Source organism: Cebus imitator, unplaced genomic scaffold (assembly GCF_001604975.1).
Source record: "Cebus imitator isolate Cc_AM_T3 unplaced genomic scaffold, Cebus_imitator-1.0 Scaffold31, whole genome shotgun sequence".
NCBI lineage: Eukaryota > Metazoa > Chordata > Mammalia > Primates > Cebidae > Cebus > Cebus imitator.
In genome coordinates this window covers 8,582,113-8,602,941 of record NW_016107346.1, presented here as the reverse complement: position 1 = coordinate 8,602,941, position 20,829 = coordinate 8,582,113, and the positions used below count along the sequence as shown (strand labels likewise).

The 20,829-nt window shown below is 46.4% G+C and overlaps 1 protein-coding gene across 15 annotated transcripts in view; it reads left to right on the top strand.

The window, feature by feature from the left end:
* The window catches only part of INPP4A (inositol polyphosphate-4-phosphatase type I A), a 148,310-nt gene that overhangs the window by 97,944 nt on the left and 29,537 nt on the right, over positions 1 to 20,829 (top strand). For 4 of the 15 annotated variants that reach the window (XM_017524046.2, XM_017524042.2, XM_017524049.2 and 1 more), the window contains 8 exons: positions 2,832 to 2,962; positions 4,876 to 4,980; positions 5,483 to 5,591; positions 7,924 to 7,941; positions 11,643 to 11,826; positions 13,236 to 13,454; positions 14,513 to 14,768; positions 18,740 to 18,772. In XM_017524046.2, coding sequence (XP_017379535.1) covers positions 2,832 to 2,962; positions 4,876 to 4,980; positions 5,483 to 5,591; positions 7,924 to 7,941; positions 11,643 to 11,826; positions 13,236 to 13,454; positions 14,513 to 14,768; positions 18,740 to 18,772 — 1,055 coding nt within the window. The remainder of the gene's footprint in view (positions 1 to 2,831; positions 2,963 to 4,875; positions 4,981 to 5,482; positions 5,592 to 7,923; positions 7,942 to 11,642; positions 11,827 to 13,235; positions 13,455 to 14,512; positions 14,769 to 18,739; positions 18,773 to 20,829) is intronic. The other 11 variants (XM_017524058.2, XM_017524054.2, XM_017524047.2 and 8 more) reach the window with 7 other exon arrangements.

Sequence of the window (20,829 nt, the reverse complement as noted above, 5' to 3'; positions counted from 1 at the left end):
TGTGTGTCTCTGTTTTAGTTTTGTGCTGCTGTAACAGAATGCCAGAGACTGAGTAACTTATAATGATTAAAAATATATTTGTTCTGGAGACTGGGAGTCCAAAAACATGGTGCTGGCATCTTGTGAGGGCCTTCATGCTACATCGTCCTTTGATGGAAGGCATCACGTAGCAAGAGAGCTCTTGAGAGAAGGCCAAACTTACTTTTATAACAAACCCATTCTTGCAATAACCAACCCATTCCTGTGATAATGACATCAATCCTTTCATGAGAGCTCTGCCCTCATGACCTCATCATCTCTTAAAGGCCCCACTTCTCAAAACTGTGGCATTCAGGATGAAATTTCCAACACAGGAACTTTGGGGGTAGTCTCAGATTGTCATTTCTCCTTGTCCGAAAGTGATGTTAATTATAAACACAATATAACAGAAGCGTGAAAGAAAGCAAGGCAGCCAGAATCCTGCTGTTTTCAAAGAGTTATTTTGTTTAAATATTTTATCTGGGAAAAAAAAAAATCAAACTTAAAGGTCAAGAATAATGCAGTGAGCACCTAGGTTACTTTTCACATAAAATCACCAATTGTTAATATTTTGCCAATTGCTTTCTCTATCTATGCACATATTTTTAATAGTTAATTTAAAAAATTTTCTTTCAGCTTTGCCCATATTTGTCTATATTTACGTAATGACAGTCTACTTTTCCATGTATCTTCAGTTTTCATGTTTCAATTTCCCATTACATGGTATGTTATAATTTTAAAGGGTTTATTCACTTTGTTTGTTTGTTTGAGATGGTGTTGCTCTGTCGCCGAGGCTGGAGTGCAGTGGCACCATCATAGCTCACTGCAGTCTGAGACTCCTGGGCTCAAGCCATCTTCTTACCTCAGCCTCCTGAGCAGATAGAACTACAAGCATACGCCACTATGCCCAGCTAATTTTTTCATTTGTTGTAGACACAAGGTCTTGGTATATTGCCTAGGCTGGTCCCCAACTCCTGGCCTCAAACGATCCTCCCACCTTGACTTCCCAAAAAGCTGGACTTCTAGGCATGAACCATTGTGCCTGGCCAAGAGTTGATTGATTTAACAAGTGCTTTAGTTCATGGTTTTTTTTTTTTTTTTTTTTTTTTTTAAAGCAACAACCACATGTCAGGCACTGTTCTCAGTGTGGGAGGCTTCTTGGTGAGCTTTACGTGGGGTTGGTCAGAAACAGAACTGGGTACCTCACACAGGAACTCCAGATGCTTCAGCGTGTGCTGGAAGTGAAAAGGGAGCTGTGAGAAGAAAGAGCGTGATCAGGGCTGGCCGCTGTGAGATGATTACATTAAGCTAACACCTGAAGCATAGAAAGCAGCCACATGAACACAGGGCAGACACATTCTAGAGAGAGTAACTAGCAGCAGCCTGGCACACAGAGCTGCTGTTCTCAGAGTGGCCTGAGGCCGTGGGGCCGGCTGACCACATAGCCCTACTACCTGCTCTGGGTGTCCTTTGCTGTTTTCATAATAATAAAATGGTACAGCTTTTTAAAACAATTTAGACAAGTTAGATTTCCTAAGAACTTTTCTAAAATTTAGCTTTTCTTCTTTCTCAAAGGAAAACATGAGCGCAGTATAAAAACAAATAGTGCTGAAAGGTTTTTAACTAAAAACATAACTCTTGGGGCTTTACTTTCTGATCCACTTCCCAGAAACAATCACTTTTTGAGAGTTTTACTGTTTACTGATATAATTCTAAATATATGTGTAAAAGGTTCTCTTCATTAATCAATTTCAGGGATTAGCTACCAATTTTCTATGCTGAGGGTTTGACCTTTTATACCTTCTCAGTCCCCATTTTCCTAATTTGGTTATCCTTTTTGGTTTTAAATCCATCTTGTGATTTCACTGTTATGATTGTGTAGCTATTCTTCATTGCTGAGCTAAGGAATTTATATTTCAGTTCTTACTCAGCTTTTATTTTTTTTGGAGATAACAATTCCTCTTTTTCTTCTCTTCTCCTTCCTCTTACTCTTCCCCCTTCTGTTACTTTGTGCCTCTGTCACACACACACATAAAGACAAAGTCAGGCCTGATTTCATCAACAATGACACAGCGGGCCACTTTTAGGCTCAGACAGCTCCTCTCTTACATAGACACAGAAGGAAGAATAGCCAGAGTTGCCAGCTCCCATAGTCCTTGTCCCATACCCAAAAAGGATAGCAGTGAGGCAGAAGGGCTTGTGATTGCAGCACAATTTGTGGGACTCCGCTGCTGAGGTGCCACCTCTAGGCTACAGCTGAGTGGTTTTAGATTCTGTGGCTCCCTTCTCAGGAGGAGAGCAGAGGGCCCACACCGCAGGAGAACCTGGGAGGCCCTGAGAAATGCTGTCCTGATAGCCTCCTAGGGGAAGTGGCCCAGGACGGTTACTCTCAAGCCTGCAGTCTTCTCTGTTCTGGGAGGATCATCGTTTAGCCCAGACTCAGGTGGGCTGTGGTTTGAGTCTGTGCTTGAGGTCACCTGCAGGTGTCCAGAGTACCAGGGCAAATCTTCTCCCCAGCAGCCTGTCACCTTGTGCCCACCTCCACATTGTCTCCCTTGAACATTCGACTGAGTTCCTGTGAAAAGCTTCTCTAGACACACTTCCATGTGGTCAGTGGTCTGCCTTTCATGTAGCTGTCTGTCCTCCCCTGCCACCCAGTCTCTCTTTAGACAGCCAGTGTAACCATTGTCCTGGCCCACGCTGGGCATCTGTGATACTTCCCATGCAAATGCTGTTGTCCTGGGTAGGCCTCTTGGGGCTCTTCAGGGAAACCAGTTAGCCCACAGCCTGATGCATCTCTGTCTTGCTTGCAGAGTGTGTGAGCTGGAGGAGCTGGGGGAACTGTCCCCTTGCTGGGAGAGCCTCCGGCGCCAAATTGTTACCCAGTACCAGACCATCATCCTCACATACCAGGAGAACCTGACTGACCTCCATCAGTACAAAGGTGGGTGCATTCCCATCCCATCACCACACACACTCACTTACGCTGCTTTCCCGGCCAGAGATCTGGAACACAGGGTCACTTACACATTCCCAGTGACAGACACTTTAATGGATTTTTAAAAATAACTTCTCATGTAGGTATGAATTCTTTCAAATATGGGTTTTTCTGATCTTAATTAAAAAGACAAATCTGTGAATTGCAGTGAAGAGTCCTCCTATGGTGTCATCTACCAAAATAGCCACTGTAGAATGAAATCTAGGGGAGGTGAAATCACCGACTATTGCTGGTTCATGTTATTTCTTCACCTTGAACTAATGTCAGTACAGTGACCAAGAGGATGTAGGCCCTCATGTTGAAACAAAGCAGTTTTCTAGATTTCCCAGCTTAAAGAGTAAATTATAACTTTTATTAAACATATAAATTGTCAAGGGGGAGCTCTGTATTTTAAGGCTTAAAAAACAGTGGAATATGAATGAGCACCTCACCATTTCTTCTTGAAAGATGCCATTTGATTTTCAAAACGCTCTCAGGGCAGATTCAGAAATTTGTTCTTAACTTGTTCCTTTTTTATTCCAAGTGGAATGAATTTTTTGGTTTTTCATTACTCTATATATTGCTTTAGCATTTTGAATTATTCTTGATTTTTGGATTCTTCCCCTTGATTCCTCTACATAATGGAATTTCAGGGGTTTAAGGACAACCATAAGCCCTTAATGTGGTTTTGACACAGAACATATGAACCTGTCTATGAACTTGGAAGAGAAGAAGCCAAATGCAGGACTGACAAGGCAGTGTTGCCTAGGCTTGATGTGAGTCTGAAGAGAGGGTCTGACTAGGAGAAATGGCAGCATTTGCCCAGGAAGGAACTGAGGGACTCACCCATGCCTGGTGGCTCTTACCTGGGAAAGTATGAAACCCACACAACCTTGAATTTTCTAGAGCAGAGCTTCTCAGATGTCAGTGTGCACCCAGATCCCTTGAGAATTGTGTTAAATTGGCAGTCTGGGATTGTGTGCTTCTCACAGCCTCTTGGATGCTCATGCTGCAGTCTGTGGACTGCACCCTAGGTGTTAGGCCATAGAAAACATTTCCTGTGGCAAACTGGGAGACACACTGTGGCTGGTCTGTGATTCATATGCTAGCTGTATTAGTTCATGGTTTTCACTAGATAAAATCTTTATTTCTTCCACTCTTCTTGTTTTCAGTTTAACTCGTAATCCCTTTATTTTGTAGGCATGTGATTCTCTATTTAATTAGTTATAGATTCTGAATATAGAAACAAGATTGTGGATATTTGTTATAAAATGGTGTCCAGCCTCCTTAACCAACCAAGTGTTAACAGGGAAACATATTGACGTTTGTGTGTCAGAAGGCTGGAATCAATGCTGTATTGCATTTGTTCATCTTGATGGGCCTGTGGGGATGAGAAGCCCTCTTGATCACTTTCAGGAGTTGAGATGTATTGCTCTAGCCAAACCAAATTCTTAGTTCTTTGATGGTGGCAGTCTCTGGAGTCAGAGCAGGCAGTCTCTGGCATGGACCCCTTTGCTTATTATGGTAATGCTGACATTGTGCTGCACAGAATCACATTTTTTGTATCAGATCTCTCAGTAGAGAGCTGAGTCACTGAAGGCAGAGCATTGTTCCCATAGCCTTTTGAAGTTGGTTCTCCCTGGCACCATTCACCACCTGAACACCAGAACCAGCCTCCTGGCCAGTGGGCAGCCCTTGACATCTCACCCATCTGCCACATGGAAATGAAATGTGCTCATGGCAATTTAGAACCTTCTAGGCCACTGCCGATACATACCTGCTTATATGCACAGCATCCTCTGAATTCCATTTTCTACTTGCAACTCCTGAATGCAGCACACATGCTGATGGCCTTTATCTTCTCCTATTCCATTTCTTAGGGCCCTCGTTTAAAGCAAGCAGTTTGAAAGCAGATAAAAAGTTAGAATTTGTTCCCACAAACTTGCACATACAAAGGATGAGAGTTCAAGACGATGGAGGATCAGGTACTTCTTTTTCTGCCCCCTCTTGCTGAATCACATTTTGCTGCTTTTCTCTCTGGGTACTTGGTCTCTGAGTGCTCCACATCTGCCAATTTCCCTGTGTGTTCCGAGTGGCTCAGAGGAGAGATTTGTCACAAGGTGGTTTTGTTAAGAGCCCACACCCCTTCCTTTTGTCTCTCCTCCTTCCAGCTTCCCTGTGTATTTCTGTGGCAGAAAATTGCCTGTCGGCCATTCTTCCCAAGGCAGGATGCAAACAGGAGTTGCTGGGTGGCTTCCTGCAGCCCATGTGGCTCCACTTGAAACGTTTTGAACCCCTTTTTGCTGAGGCGATGGCACTGGGCTCCAGCAGACCCTTGGGCAGCCTGGGCTGTGGGATCAGGGGAACCACAGGCTGTACGGCAGTGGGCTGGAGGGCCAGGACTCCAGACTTGTGTGCATATCCCTGTAGCTGGCTCGTCCACAGGCCTGAGCCCAGAGTAATGGAGGAGAGCTTTCTGTCATTCAGATCAGAACTACGACATCGTCACCATCGGGGCGCCAGCAGCACACTGCCAAGGTTTTAAGTCAGGAGGTCTCCGCAAAAAGCTGCACAAATTTGAAGAGACCAAGAAACAGTAAGTAGCCAGAGAGGGTTCGTGGTCCTTGTACAGCTGTCTGATGCTTCTTTTCTCAGTTTAAAATAAATCAAAATAAGACTGCTAAAACATCCAGCCATCTGACCTGCTTTTGCGTGGCAGAAGGAGCTGCCTTATGCAGCCTGTGCTGCTCTGTGCGTGTGTGACTGAGGGTGGATGATGAGGGCACTGGATCAATGGTCCTGTCCTGCAAAATGAGAAGTGGGTTGTGATCCACCTCAGAAGTGGTGCTCCAGGCAGCCACCCTGTGTGGACTCTGCTGGCTCAGTGTCCTTTAGAGTCCCTGGCCAGTCAGTTGAAGCATCAAGCCTGGAGCACATTGTTTCCTAGAAGAAGCATTGATAAACATTCCTAGTTTTTAAAAGATTCAGGTGGCTGTACAGAGCTACTGTCCTGAGCAGGAAATTTCCAGGTAGTGAGAGTAGTGAAGGTCGTTTCATACAAAGACATGGCAGAAGCAGTGCATGTGGTGAAATGTGGCCAGGTGCACGGTGCCAGGGGAGGAGAGCTAAGTCAGAGGGCTAGACTTGCCGCCAGCCTGCTCTGTGACCAGGGCTACAGCGCCCAGCAGATCTAGAGGCCTGTTTCCAGCGGCTTAGGGCCTTGCTTGGGAGTAGACAAGTCAGCAAGCCTGAAACAGGGCTTAGGTCTTGCTTGGGAGTAGACAAATCAGCAAGCCCGAAACAAGCGTGCCGAGGATGCTGGGGTACATGGAGCAAGGCATCCACCTAGCCCCCAGGGGTAGGAGGGAGAGAGCCAGAAATAAACCCAAGCTGTTTTGTTAGATGTGCAGGAGGCATTGATGATCTTCCAGAGCATCACCTGTGAAGATTTCATTGGCTCGGGAAGTGGGGATGATGAGTCTAGATGACCAATAAGGTCCTTGGACTGTGACTGCAAAATAGAGGAAGTAGCATGAGGTCTCTGGTTTAGGGAGAATAATTATGACTTAGCATGTGTTTGGGCTTATAGGAAAGACAGAAGTGGGTGAGGTAAGGTGAATGAGAGGAAGACAGTGCCAGAGCAGGGCTTTGACAGGATGGAATGAGTTAAGAGCAGGCAGTTCATCAGAAGGGCCAGGAGAAGAGGTGGGACTGCAGAGTGATGTTTCAGGTGGGAAGGAACAAGTAGAGGCAACCCTCAACAGCCTTTGCAGCATGTGGGCTGGGGAGGGGAGGGTCAGACTCAGCAAGCAAGCATGGAGCAGCTTGAGGGAAGGTGAGCAAAGGCCCAGGGAGCATCATGAGAATCCTGTGGATGGTCAGGCCAAGAGCTCTGGTTCATGCCATGGAACTGGTGGTCGGCACCTGACTATGCTGCTGTGGCTGGGAGTCAGGACGTGATTTGAGAAAACTGACTCTGGACTGGAGCAGGAAGGAGGCGAAAGGTCAGATCAGTGGCTGAGGGGGTCAGGGAGGCAGCTAGGGGCATCACTGATTATGGGCAAGGCTGGATGGCTGAACAGGGAACAGAAGAGCATGCCCTGTGAGAAGTCACCATTCAGATATGTGCACAGGCTACTTGGGGCTAGCCCAGAGCCTAGTCAGTCCTGGAGATGGGAGGATAAACAGGGAAGGGGAATTCAGGCCCCCAGACAACCTACTTGAGCCTGATTCATTCCCAAGGGCACTTCTGTAAGCAGACAAACCAGGTAACCAGACCTGCCTTAGGATTCGCTGACTCCAGTGTCCCTTTGGGAAATAGGAAGAAGACGCAGCTTCCTGTGCCCACCGCAGCTCTGCACAGCCAGCCAGAAAGCGTGTCTGTTGCTCCATTGCATGTTGTCCTGTGGAGAGTGTGAGCGTGCAGCTTGACGTGGCTTGGGGCCCTGAAGGAGGACACACAGTCACTCTGTGTGGGCAGTCAAGAAGGGGGCCTCCTGGATGTCTTTTTCCCAGGAGGCATGGAGTTTTGATTCCTGTTAACTCTGCATGTTAAATTTAGAATTTATTTCTTAATACCTCTTTAGTATTTTTCAAATATGTAAGTTTCTATTTGATTTCCTACTAATGCCATCAAGCCACTTATAGATACAGTTTTCATGATTTGAACGTTCCTTTAAATGAAGAGGTAACTTGGCCCGAGGCGGGATGTCGAGGCGGGATGTCTCCCTGGGGCTTGAGTACAGGCGGCGACGCTGCTCTAAGGAATAAGCACATTGGGCTCATAATTGTAGTCATCCATGTAGTTGGGACCTCAACAAATAATGTTAAGTCTTTTGACAAAAGTAACTTGGCTTTTTAATTTTTTGTTTTTGCATTTGGTATTTGCTAACAAACTGCTAATATTTCATTTTGGATCTTTTCTTTAGCAGTTTTGAGGAGTGTTGGTGAGTTTTCTGTCTGTGGAGAGAGTGTCTGTTTGGGTCTCACCCTCATGCAGAGAAAGCTTGTGCCATCCCCACCCCGCCTCGTGCTGGCTTCCCCCATGGTGCTGCCATGGTTCCTAGTTACACACCTCGTAGACAGTTCTCTCTTCCAACTGCAATGTTCTTTAATAATGAATAGCCAATCTCCAGTCTGCCGTTTTACCTTTAAAACTTGGCAGCTGGGTGTTGCTATGCTCACTCTGAGAAAGGACCTAGTTCTCCTTCTCTCAGGAAGAGGAAGGGCCTGACCCAGGAAGCCACTGGTGCTGGGTTCTCACATCAGCCTCTGGGTGCAGCTGGGAACTCCTTTCTGTCTTCTTATATAGGAATCCTTGTGGCTTTCCAGTTTTCACTTCACTATTACCTCTAGTATGAATGAAGCCAGCCTACATCTTCATGATACTCATTAATTTATGCAGATTTTAATAACACTGTTACTGGGGTCAGTTTTAACCCTCAGGGTGGGTGCAAACCAAGATTTAATACAACTGAGTGACTTTTTCCACCAGATAATTAGATGGCAGTTAGAAACCTCGGTGTCTGCTGCCTGGGCTTCGTTACTGCTGCCCCAGGCCCATAACATGGACTCTACAGTGGTGCTTTATTCAGAGGCACCTTTAGCCCCTCAAGAAATGCTGCTGCCTCAGAGCCTGAGACCCATGGGGCTGAGGCATCTCAGATTCCCCCTGGGGGTCCTTTTCCCTGGGGGTACTTTAGGTACAAGGGAGGGAGGAGGGCATCTAGGGATGGTTGCTGCTGCTGCACCTGCCTCTCTAATGGAGGAGACCCATGCTACTTCTGTGGAAGTGGCCTCTCAGCCTCCCCTCCCTGACTTTTCTCTACTGGGGCCTCTTTCAAGGCCTGATCTTTCCCATAACGAGACAAATAAAGTACTTGGGGGTTGAGTCTAGGGGTGCAGAAGAAGGGGAATGAAAGGGGAGAGCCAAAGGCCCAGCTGCCCCCAAGGCCTGCTCCTTGGTAAATCCCAACCCAGGTGTTTCGGGTTGACCTTTGTTCCTGGGGAACTTTCTTAGTTCCTGAGTTCCCTCTGAGGACTCTCCATAGCCCAATCTGGGCCTGGTTACCCCTTCCCCCTCTGCTCCCTGCTCCCCATATACAAGACTGTCCCTGAAGCGGGGAGGAAATGGAGTGGGGAGGGTTATAAGCAGAAGGAGTATCCCTGCCTGGAGACTGTGAGAGACTAAATCCCAGGCGGAGAGGACGCAGCCTCCCAATCCTCCTGCCTTTACAGAACCCAGCTCCAGGGAGCTCAGCCTCTGCAGAGGTGATCCTGCTCTTCTAATATTCAGAGTGGCTGTTGCTCCATAGTTACCAGTGGTTCCTGGCCAGTGCTACAAGACCTTATGCACTTGTGGCATCTTCAGTTTAGCCCATAACTCCAGCTCTGGGTAGGTCCAGGTCTGGGGTAGGGGCCTAATGCAAAGTCCAAGGGCCATACCTAGGACATTGCCTTTTGGGGCTGCCCTGGGCTTCATGTCTACACCTCCATCCTACCGCCTTCATATGGCCTCCTGATTTTTAAAACTAGGTAGTTGAGCACAAATACTTGTATTTTCCTCATCATCTTAAACAACACCTCTTTGAAATTTGCCTTCTGTTGCCCCTGCCATGTATGTCCCATGCATGAGTCCCAGGTACCATCATTAAACATGACTTATGAGAACACAGGGCAAGTATAGGGTGGTGCTTTTCTCTTGGCCTGGGCAGAGGGTATATATTTGTTGAAGAATACACAGTCACCTTTGTAAACAGTAGTAAATCTACATACAGCACATTTTACATATGTTCTCTAAATATTGGGGACCTGGGAAAATTCCTCCCCCTCCCCACTTTTTTTGGAGCCTGGGTCTTGCTCTGTCACCCAGGCTGGAGTACATTGGCACCATCATAACTCACTGTAGCCTCAAACTCCTGGGCTCAGTTGACCATCCTGCCTCAGACTCCTAAGTAGCTGGAACCACAAGTACAAGTTACCATGCCTGGCTAATTTTTACATTTTTTGTAAAGATGGGGTCTCACTATGTTGCCCAGGCTAGTCTTGAACTCCTGGGCTCAAACAGTCCTTCCACCTTGGCCTACCAAAGTGCTGGGATTATAGGCCACCATGCTTGGCCGAATTGATTTTTTTAAATCCTATTTTGAGATGGTATTTTTAAGACGAAATGATCTTAGGAGGCAGCTATTCATTTGGAAGAGTGATTGCAGATTGGAAAGTAGTCGTGTGTATATCGTGCTGTGGAATGACTCCTGTTGTGCCCGCGGGCTTGATTGCGGTCTGCTGCATGGGCTTCTGGTACATCCATTGTTTTTTATTGTGGCGTGTGAGCCTGTTGTGGTGGTGTTTCTTTCTGGGGTGCTTTGGTTTTCGGTTTTTGCATGTTTGCCCCATAATCCAGCAAGGGAAGGGGCAATAGTGGTTTCTTGATGTCACACTTTGGGACTTCCCTGGAGAGGGGCCAGTGGGGAAGGTTTTCAGCCCTGACCAAGGTGACCCTCATCTCCGGGGGAAGTGATGGAGGGTGTGGTGAGAGGTGCCCTCACTCCTCCTCTTTCTTGCTCTTCCCCAGAATTCAAAGGGCAGCCCTTTAGAGACCAGTCAGGACCCCTCATCCCATGAGAGAAGGGACACCCATTCCAGCCAGAGCCCACAGTTTCAAATTTTAGGAGGAGACCTCTGCATTGGTGGCTTGCACTTCTTCCTGCTTTCTTCAACTTCCTCATGGTCTGAAAAATAATTTTATAATATTGAATTGATTGGGATCCTGGCTAAGAGACATGCAATTTATCATCACTATTTAGTTGGACCCAACACGCTGGTCAGCCCCCACAGCAGGGAGACTTGAAGTTGGTCCTTCAGTGCCTCTTGATTGTTCTGGGAGGGGCTGGGCTGTAGGCTTGGCATCAGATCCCTAGACACACACGCTGCTTGGTGGTGAAGAGGTGGGAAGGAGGGAAAGCGAAAGTTTCAAAGCCACTGAGGAGTCTGGCTTCACCTCTGGATTGCCACATTCTCCACTTTCTCTTCATTTGATGATTATTTTTCAAAGTAGGGAAGTCCTAGAGCGAAGGAAAGGGAAAGGAAACCCAATTTTCTAGGGACTACTGGGGTCAGAAGTGAGAGGAAGAACAAAGATGGGTGTGTTTACAAGGAGCTTGAATTCCTGATTGACCAAATGAAAAAATAGGTTTTGGTTGTTTGGGGACAAAGGCCAACACCCACTGCAGTCTCTGCTACACTGTGATAACCCGACCTCTTCTGTAAAGGGCCTCCATGTCTCCACTTAAGTACTGCTTATAAGTTAATACATGAGGTTCTGAGGTGAAAGCTTACGATCATTTGGGTGATTATGAGATATGATTGTTCAATACCTGTCACACATTTAAATACACAAGTAAAAATACAGGTACGTGCAAATACAGCTGAAAGACTGAGTCATAGTTTAATATTTCAAGCTTCTGCCACATAGCCAGAAAGAATCTCGTAAGATATACTTTGCTTATCAACAACTAGAGTAACCTAGGAGAACATCCCTGAGTCATAGAACACTTCATCTTAGGGTTAATTGTGGCTGGGGTTGGGATGATGCTCTCGTCCTTTTCAGATTCCGGAGAATCCCTTAGAATCTGTTCTTACTTTTCAGTACATCTTCTGGCTGCCAGTCCATAATCTACATACCACAGGATGTCGTCAGAGCCAAGGAGATCATTGCCCAGATCAACACCCTGAAAACCCAAGTTAGTTACTACGCAGAGCGGCTCTCAAGGGCAGCCAAGGACAGGTCTGCCACTGGCCTTGAGAGGACACTTGCCATCTTGGCAGACAAGGTAGGAGGGGTGCCCTGTTGCATGTGGACTGCGGAGTTTCCTTGAGTTTCTGGAAGCCACTAGGCAGCCCAGGTATATCTAAGGTGGTCCACAAAGAGAGTGACATTGGGATGACTTTGAAGGTCTACCTTACATCCATTTCCCACAAAGGCCCAGGGAGGTTTCATGATTTGTCCACAGAGCTGGACAGGCCAAGGGCAGAGCCCAGGGTTCATGACTCTTAGGTGCAGCTTCAGGTACATGTGCCCTTCAGCAAGTCCATGGGGCTCATTTTGTTGGGGCTGATACAGTTCCACAGCTTTCTCAGTAATAGCCTCACCAGCACTTTTTTTTTTTTTTTTTTTTTTTTTTTTTTTTTTTTTTTTTTTTTTTTTTTTTTTTGCCACAGTTCTATTGTAGTTGAATTTGAAAACAGAAACTGAGCTATCATACAGACATGAGATAAGAACAATATAATTTTACTTTCTTATGTGTAGTCAGTAAACCAGCTTCTACTTAGCCATAACTTGATCCTGATTTTAAAAAATATAAGTATTAATTCATACTGAGGAAGTGGCTGTATCAGATCCTTTTGATGGATAATGCTTTTTCCCATTACTCAGTCTCCCTCTCAGTGCACAAACACATTCTCACACACACACACACACACACACACATACACAGATTCCAACTACACCTCCTCACTGACACTTTGCTGTTGAGCTGCTGTTCTTGATCAGAATATGTTATATCCTTCACATGTGTTCATACAACATAAAATGTTCACACAGCATAAATGATCAGGACACCTTCATGGCCTGGTGGACAGAGAGCATAAAGAGTGAGAGGTGGAGATTAGATCTACTGAAAAGGAAAGATGTAGTTGTCAGCAGTAACATTATGAACCACAGATCCTGTGTTGCATGCAGAATTCTCCAAAACCAAACATGTGCCACGAATCCAGCTACCCAGAGCCCAGAACTTGAGCTATTAGATCCTGAGGAGCAAAAGATAAGACTTCCACAGTTGAACCAAAGTAAGGCCTAAACCCTGGACACTTGCACCCTGGAAGGTGGAGGACAGGCCAGGAAGTCTGTCAAAGCTGGGGCAGTGAGCTGTCTCTGTAGGCCCCTTCCCTAGCAATCACAGGTCAGAGGCAGGCAGGGATCAGAGGATATCAGAGGTTTCTCAGCCTCCTGTCCTCTTCCTTGGTAGGAAATTCTTGCTAAGATTCAGCCCAAGCGGGCCACATGGTAGTCTTTGTATTTAGACATCCTGAGGGATGCAGCCCTTCAGTTGCTTTACCCTATGGAGAAAGGCAGAGGGATGCATTGCTGGGCCTTAGGCCCATTCTCCATTTCTGAGATAAGGCAGGGGCCTCCCCAGCCCCTGGCCTGGACTCAGCAGCCTTGGTTTACATACACCTGCAGACACGGCAGCTGGTCACGGTCTGCGACTGCAAGCTGCTGGCCAACTCCATCCATGGGCTGAATGCCGCGCGGCCTGACTACATTGCCTCCAAGGCCTCCCCCACCTCGACTGAGGAGGAGCAGGTGATGCTTAGAAATGACCAGGACACCCTCATGGCCCGGTGGACGGGGAGAAACAGCCGATCTTCCCTGCAGGTGGACTGGCACGAGGAGGAGTGGGTGAGTCTGCTGCTGTGGCTGTCATCCCACTGCTGGACGTGGGTTGGAAACCACAAAGACTGTTGCCAGTCTCTGCCTCTTCAAGGTGCCTCAAGATTTGGCTGCTGTGAACAAACCCCAGGTTTCCTTCCTGGATGGCTCCTTGGCTCATGATGCAGGGAGGGAGACTATTTTCAAACCCTTGTGTCCAGATTGGGGCAGGTCTGTGCTGGAGGCAGGGCCAGTCTCAGACCTGGATGGAGAGAAAGAGAAGTGGGTTTTCCTTCTGAGCCTTTGCCCTGTTGGAGATCTCTCCTTCCCCTGCTGCCTGTGCCTTCTGTGGCCTTGGAGTGCTTGAGAGCAGTCAGCCCTCTCTTGCTTCCTCAGTGCTCTGTGTGCTGTTAGATTTTCCAGGGCTATGTGTATTTGGGGATGTGGGAGCTCGGTGCTGGGGCAAGTGGGTGTGGATTTTGAAGCTGCTTGCCCTGACATTACCTCACATTATTGTGCCTCACAGAATTGGCACTGGGAGAGGTTCTGTGTTTCTTGAGGGAGTGACACATTGTACAACTTGTTTTTGCCATTTATTGGGACTACTGCTTACAGGCATTGTCCTGCAAGTACTGAACTATTAATCAGCAGCAAAGTGCCTTCCTATAGGCTGTGTGTGTTTCTGCAAATCATTCCCAGACGCCCCTCACCTCCTCCCCACCTCTCCTATCCCAAATTTCCATTCCCTTCCATCAAAGGGGAGGCCTCCATCCTGTCTGCGTGTGATAGTTGTAGGAGGTCTGCAGTGCCCTTCAGGCAGTGCTGGAGCCACACCTAGCCTCCAGAAGAGTCACTAGCAAACAGATCCCAAACTCTAAAAACAGTGGCCGCAGGACATTGATTCCTCATTGAAAAGCAAATAAAACTTTAATGGGGAATTAAGAATCATCTTTATATTTCTAAACTTTGAGATATTTTAGTAAGTGTGGAAGCCTAGGGCAGCGGATCCATGGAGGGCGATTTGTTTGTGTTCTGTTTGTGTTTCTGTTTGGGAAAGCTGACCCACACAAGCCTCTTTGATTTGGAAGGAGAAAGTGTGGCTGAATGTGGACAAGAGCCTGGAGTGCATCATTCAGCGTGTGGACAAGCTGTTGCAGAAGGAGCGGCTGCATGGCGAGGGCTGTGAGGATGTCTTCCCCTGTGCAGGAAGCTGTACTAGCAAGAAAGGTAACCGGGACAACCACGCCTACTGGATCAGACCAGAAGACCCCTTCTGTGATGTCCCCTCCTCGTCATGCCCCTCCACCATGCCCTCCGCTGCATGCCATCCTCACCTGACCACACGTGCGTATGCATCCATGCTTCCTCCACGCTGCCTTCACTTCACTCTGTGCTGCTTCCATTTGTCTGTGTCTCTGACTCCATGCCCTCCTCTCCCATGCAGACTGCAGGGAGGGCTGCCAGGTGGAGCAGGGGCATCCCAGTGCCTGGAGCATTGGGCAGTGAGAGTAGACTCTGTGGTTGACTTTCCATGTAACTGGAGCCTGTGTGTGATTCTGTATCTCTGCCAGTCAGAATCTCAGGGTGCTCCTGGGACACATTACCATGGCTGTAAGGGTTGGGCTCCTGGGCCTTTCAGGTTTGTAAAGCAATCCGAGAACCTGAAGGAGGCCAGGTTGCAGATGCCTTTCTGATGTGATTGTCTATGGCATTAGGAATTGATAGAATGAAAGGGAAAGGGGAATTGTGCAGGGACACAGCTGGATGAGAGATATTGGCTCTCATCCAGTGGACATGTCTAAAAGCTGGTTGGCATTGGCTGAGCACTCTTATCCAGCAGAGGAATGTTGCCTTGGGACTTGGTAACACAGTCAGAGAGTGGGACCCTGTTCCTGGGCTTCTGGTGGGCTGAGTCAGGGTAGTTTGGCAGGACCCTTCAGGGTAGGACATTGGCATGAAGCAGCACACTTCTGAACAGTCTCATGTCTGCAGAGACACAGCATACCAGGACACTGTCAGAAAGATGGCCTCAAAGCTGGGAAATGGGTGCTTTCTAATATGCGGGTCCTTGGTCCCTGCAACTAAGGTGCTCCCGCCTTTTCCCGTAAGAGCTGGAGAGTTACAGGCTAGGCAGATGAGACTTGCCCGCAGACCTAGTTTCTGCCTCCTTTTTGTTCTCCTGTGGGAGTTTTAAGCCATAGTGGGTAAGGCCCAGATGTGCTCGGATTAGGCGTCATGTGATGAGGGCTTTTAAATTCTGAATTGGGGAACTTCCATTCAAGATGTAAGCGTGCTTCTTGGTCAGAGCCTCTTGGCAAATCCCCCATCAGGTTATAAGATGCCCTTCGCCTCTTTACTCTGCCTGCAGTCTGTTTCCAGGGCACTGTCTCACTTAAGCCTCTGTCTCGACAGTTGTCACGTCACCCATCTCTCCATCTATGAGGGATTATAGTTTCACTTCCCCACACCTGTGATTGGTTCATGGAACTGTTTTGTCTCTATTCTTGTTCTCTTTTTTATGTAAATCATGTTCCTTTTTAAAATTTTCAGAAAGTTCGTTATTTGTCTTTTTGCTTTATTATCTTGTTTGTGATTTTGCATTTTTCTGCAGATATGAAAAGAGTAATTTATTGGCTGTTTTAAATGTGAGAGCTAGTTTATTTCATCAGATGGGATTATATCCCTAACTTAAGTGTCATATTTTTTTCTAGGCACATCCTGTATTGTTTAAATATAGATACATTTTTATTCAGTTTTAAAGTTATTTAAATGAGCATTTATGTATGCTATTTAGGGTTTGACTTGTGTGTGTACCATAAAAATCAGCTGTTGTAATAATGAGAATGTGAAACTTACATTTGAGAGAGTCTAACTCTGCTGATCAGTACTCAGAGAAACATGAAACCATATGCCACCAAATTATCTGTGGACAGTCCTTAATTTAAACATCTTTAGCATAGCCAGGAAGCTGTTCAGTCCTCAGTTAAGCAGGAGGATCAGAAAGAACCAGACTGTGAGCTGTTTCTTTTGGTGAGTCTTGTCCGCAGTGCCATGCCTTGGGTATGTCATGACTTTTTATACCATTCCAAGTTACTGGAGCCATTGTTTTGGCTTAATGAGCAAGTATGTTCACACCAACATATTTATTATATAAGAATAACTCTGTACTGCTCCAAAAGGCATCATCACTTTTCATTCCAGTTCTCTACCCTGTCCTAGGTCCTTGGTTTTATTTTTCACCAAGGATCTACCCTGCCTCAGAGCTGCCCAGCCCTGATCAGAGAGCCCTGTCTGGCAGGTGAGGGTCACCCAGGGCCAGAGCTTGGTTGGGGACTCACTGACAAGTCCCTGCCAGCCAAAACCACAGAGGCTTCTCAGACTTCCCTCTTTCTCATCTCTCCAAAAGTCTCCCGCACCCCTCCACCCCCGCCTGCCATGGCGCACCGCCATTGCCCCACCAGGATTTGGTGGCTTCTACCCCCTTCTTCATGTACAGACTGTTGCTCTCCTCATACCCAGAGACACTCAGACCAAGTTTTTTTTAGTCTGGGGTCTGTGGGTACACCCCAGGTTCTTGTACCCCTTAAGTCCAGAGTGGTTATCTATCCTCAACTCCGTGACCTAAGACAAGTTACAAGCCATTATTCTAAGAGTACCAGAGAAGACCCGCTCTTTCTCCCCTTGGCTTAAAAGATGAATTTAGCAAATTGGGTTTAATTGCTGATGCCTTCACAGGAATGGTCCCAAACCAACTGTTTGGGATAACCACAGAAGCTCATAAAACAGGCTCCTAGACCTTCCTCCTCTTTCACAGACTCAGAATCCTAGAAGAGGAGTTGTGGGGAGGCAAAAATCTGTATTTTTTCAAGGCCTTGCATAACCTGATTAGCAGACCATTATGTAAGTGCCATGATTCTGAATCACTCAACACTACTGTGGGTTTCTGTCTTTGTTAGCAAGATGGTCTCAGGTATCTGGGTTCTTTTTGTTTGTTTGTTTTGTTTTGAGATGGAGTTTCGCTTGTGTTGCCCATGCTGGAGTACAGTGGCACGACCTCAGCTCACCGCAACCTCCACCTCCCAGGTTCAAGTGATTCTCCTGCTTCAGCCTCCCAAGTAGCTGGGATTACAGTCATGTGCCAGCATACCCGGCTAATTTTGTATTTTTTAGTAGAGATCAGGTTGCTCTATGTTGGTCAGGCTGGTCTCAAACTCCCGACCTCAGATGATCCACTTGCCTCAGCCTCCCAAAGTGCTGGGATTACAGGTGTGAGCCACTGTACCCAGCTAGGGTATCTGGGTTCTAATGAAGAGGTCGAACTCTTGAACTTACAGATGACTTTGTATTCTCTTTCCCCTTTGCCAATTTGAAAAGTCACTTCCAAAAACAATTAAAGAGGAAGGATCCTTTGCCCCTTCTTTACAACCTAGGTTGTAAAATCCCCATAAAGCTGGTTCCAGCTGTTCTTGGGGATCTGAGACCACCTCATCTCCACATCCTGAAGACATTCTTTGAACTGAAAAGCTCAGACATAAAGTAACATAAACGGGTTCTTCCATGATTCTTTTATCAAACTTGTTTTCTGTTAGATGTTGCACCCAGTTAACTTGAAATTTTAGTTTTTAAGGGAATAGAAAATTGAAATAAGCACATCCCAGTGTGACTTAGTATAGGTGAAATGGAATCAAAATTGGTATTCTTTGAGGACCTGAAGGGACATTCTAATTGGAGACTACCCCTAAATCACAAAACCTAACATTTGATTTAAATTTGGAAAATTAGCATAGATTTATTTTTTGGTATACTGGTTTCATTCCTGGATCTTAACATTTTGGATCTCAGCAGTTGATGCAGAGCCCAGGCTTCCCCAGTAAATGAGAGCGGTGGGCCTGACTGGGGAACACTCCATGTACTGGTCAGTCTCTCTCCTTACAAGTTTGCTTCCAGATGCTGCAAGTCAAAGTGAGGCTCTGCCACTACAATGTGATTTATGTGGGTGCTTTTTTCTGTGGCATTTATCACATTGTAATAAGCTATATCGCACATCCCGAAGAGCATTTTATGTTGAAGTATCAGCAACATGAATGTTTAAGCTGGGGAATCGATCATTGTTTATCACTGAGAGGGTTTGGTTGCCTCGGAGCAGCCGGAGTACTTTCATGAGGCTTCTTGGGGAAGAGGCAGCCAGGCACCCAGACCTCTTCTCTGTTTGTTAGCCACCTTACTGCAAGCTGCTGATGCAGCTGCTCTGAGACTGAGTTGCTTGGTTTGAACTGTGTGCTTAATCATCCATGTCGCCCTCCATTTCTGTGCAGATTGCAGTCCCCCTCCTGAAGAGTCCAGCCCAGGTACGTGGTTTCCGTTCAAGGCTCCTGCCGATGCCCTTTTAATTAATACTCAGGTAGTGTTTTGTAGCTAAATTACCAAAGATTGCCTTATGGTCCCAGAGATGGGAAAGTATTCCAGGACCTCCTTCATTGTGAGGCATATAACACTTTTTGCAGTTTTGATGAGGGACCAGTTTGGCTGAGGAAATTGTGGCCTGAGGCAGACCTACCACATGTATTTGTTTTACTCTTACATTCTAAAGCCTTTCTAGATGAGTGCATTGGGCTTCCTGAGGTAGGGAGGTACACATTTGGACTTTCTGGGTGCAGTTTTAGAATTTTTATCAGACATTGTGATGGGCTTCAGTTGGAGTTAGTGCCAGAAATGTAATCTCTTTGCTGCATTTGCATGTAGAAACCAGTGTTTACAGTTCTAGTTCAGGGGTTGGCAAGCTACAGCTCTGAGCTAAATCTTGTCTACAGCCTGCTCTTGTAAATCATGTTTTGTTGGAAACTAATCTTACCCACTTGTTAATGTATTGTCTATGGCTGCCTCTACAGCAATGCAAGAGTTGAGTTGGTTGCCGCAGAGAACCCATGGTCTTCAAAGCCTAAAATATTTACTGTATAGCTCTTTACAGAAAATGTGTGCTGACCCCTAATCTAGTTCATACTGAGTTTCCTGGGTATGGCATGTGGTTTTGAGCATGAGTCCCCCAAAGAATATGATTTGACGTTCTTTTTCTGACATTCCAAAAATCAGCTGCATGGTCAGTCTATTGCTTGCATATTCTGACTGGTAATAAATATGACAGCAGGATACTTGCTTGATGTCTAGAATGCAGCGAGTCCATGACTGTGGGATTTACTAGGCTAATAAGCTATTCCTGTGCATTGCTGGTGAAGCCTGTCCACCCATACAGCCCTGTGAGTCAGCATACTATGGCGGCTCCTGGCAGCAACCCCAGGGCGCTCTTTGAAGTTAGCTCATTGACAGGCTAATCTGATTGGACACATTATACTCTCCTAGGTTGCTTTCAAACCCTTTACAGTTTCTCTTTCCCAGAAAGTCAGTATTGCCTTGATCAGGCCTTGGTAGATGTACAAACAGTTGACTTTGGTCTCCTCCATTGCCTCTCCTGGGCCCCATGCCTCATTCTCAGGCCTCCTCACCTGACCTCCATGGCTGGCCATTGCCTTCAGATCGAGCTGAGTGTTGCCTGAGCCTCAGCGGTGCTGAAGCCTGGGGCTACACCCAGCAGTTAGGACCAGAAGAGGGCTGGTGGTGTGTGCACCTACCCCCACAGAAGCTCAGGGAGTCTTCTCAGTTCTGGGCACCCGAGGGTTGCAGAACTAATGGGAAGTCTCGTGGGTCCCCGGACAGCATGCAAGACTATGCCTGGCCGGTAGAGCCTTCTTTGTTGTGTGTCAGCTGGGCCATTTCTAGAAGCACTGATGGCTTTTCCATAGTTGATGCTGATGGACTAAAATGGCCCCTGCAAGGGGTTCTTTTGGCTTTTCCTGTAGAACTGCATTTAATATGGGCTACAACATATACACTTACAAAGACATACACACTCTCCCTTTCTCCCACCCCTACTAATGAGCGGAAAATGCAGAAGCAAAGTACAGATTTGAAAGTGCTCTTCAAAGTTATCTAAATTAGTATGACCGATGAATTCACTATCAGTCTGCAAACATTACAGGTTAGGAGCTAGATAAGGAACTTTCCACAAAAACATGGGTCAGTGATGTCACTCAGGACATTGTTCCATTGAGCTGATATTTTTTCATAGCAAAGCTGTCTCAGTGAAGGAAGCAGAGTATAAACCCTTCACTGAGTCCAGCGTCCCAGGTGCCTTTACTTCATTAGATCCTGGGTAGAAATAATGTTACTGCCCAAGAAATTAATTTTGTTTGACATTTAAAAAAATTGTTCCAGACATGTCTGAGCCTTCTCTGGGCAGATGCCACACTCAACTTCTACCAAGTTCCATATCTCCACTTTTCCAGGATAAACATCTTAGTGCTTTTTAGCCATTCTTCCTATACTACAATTTTTTTTTTTTTTTTTTTTT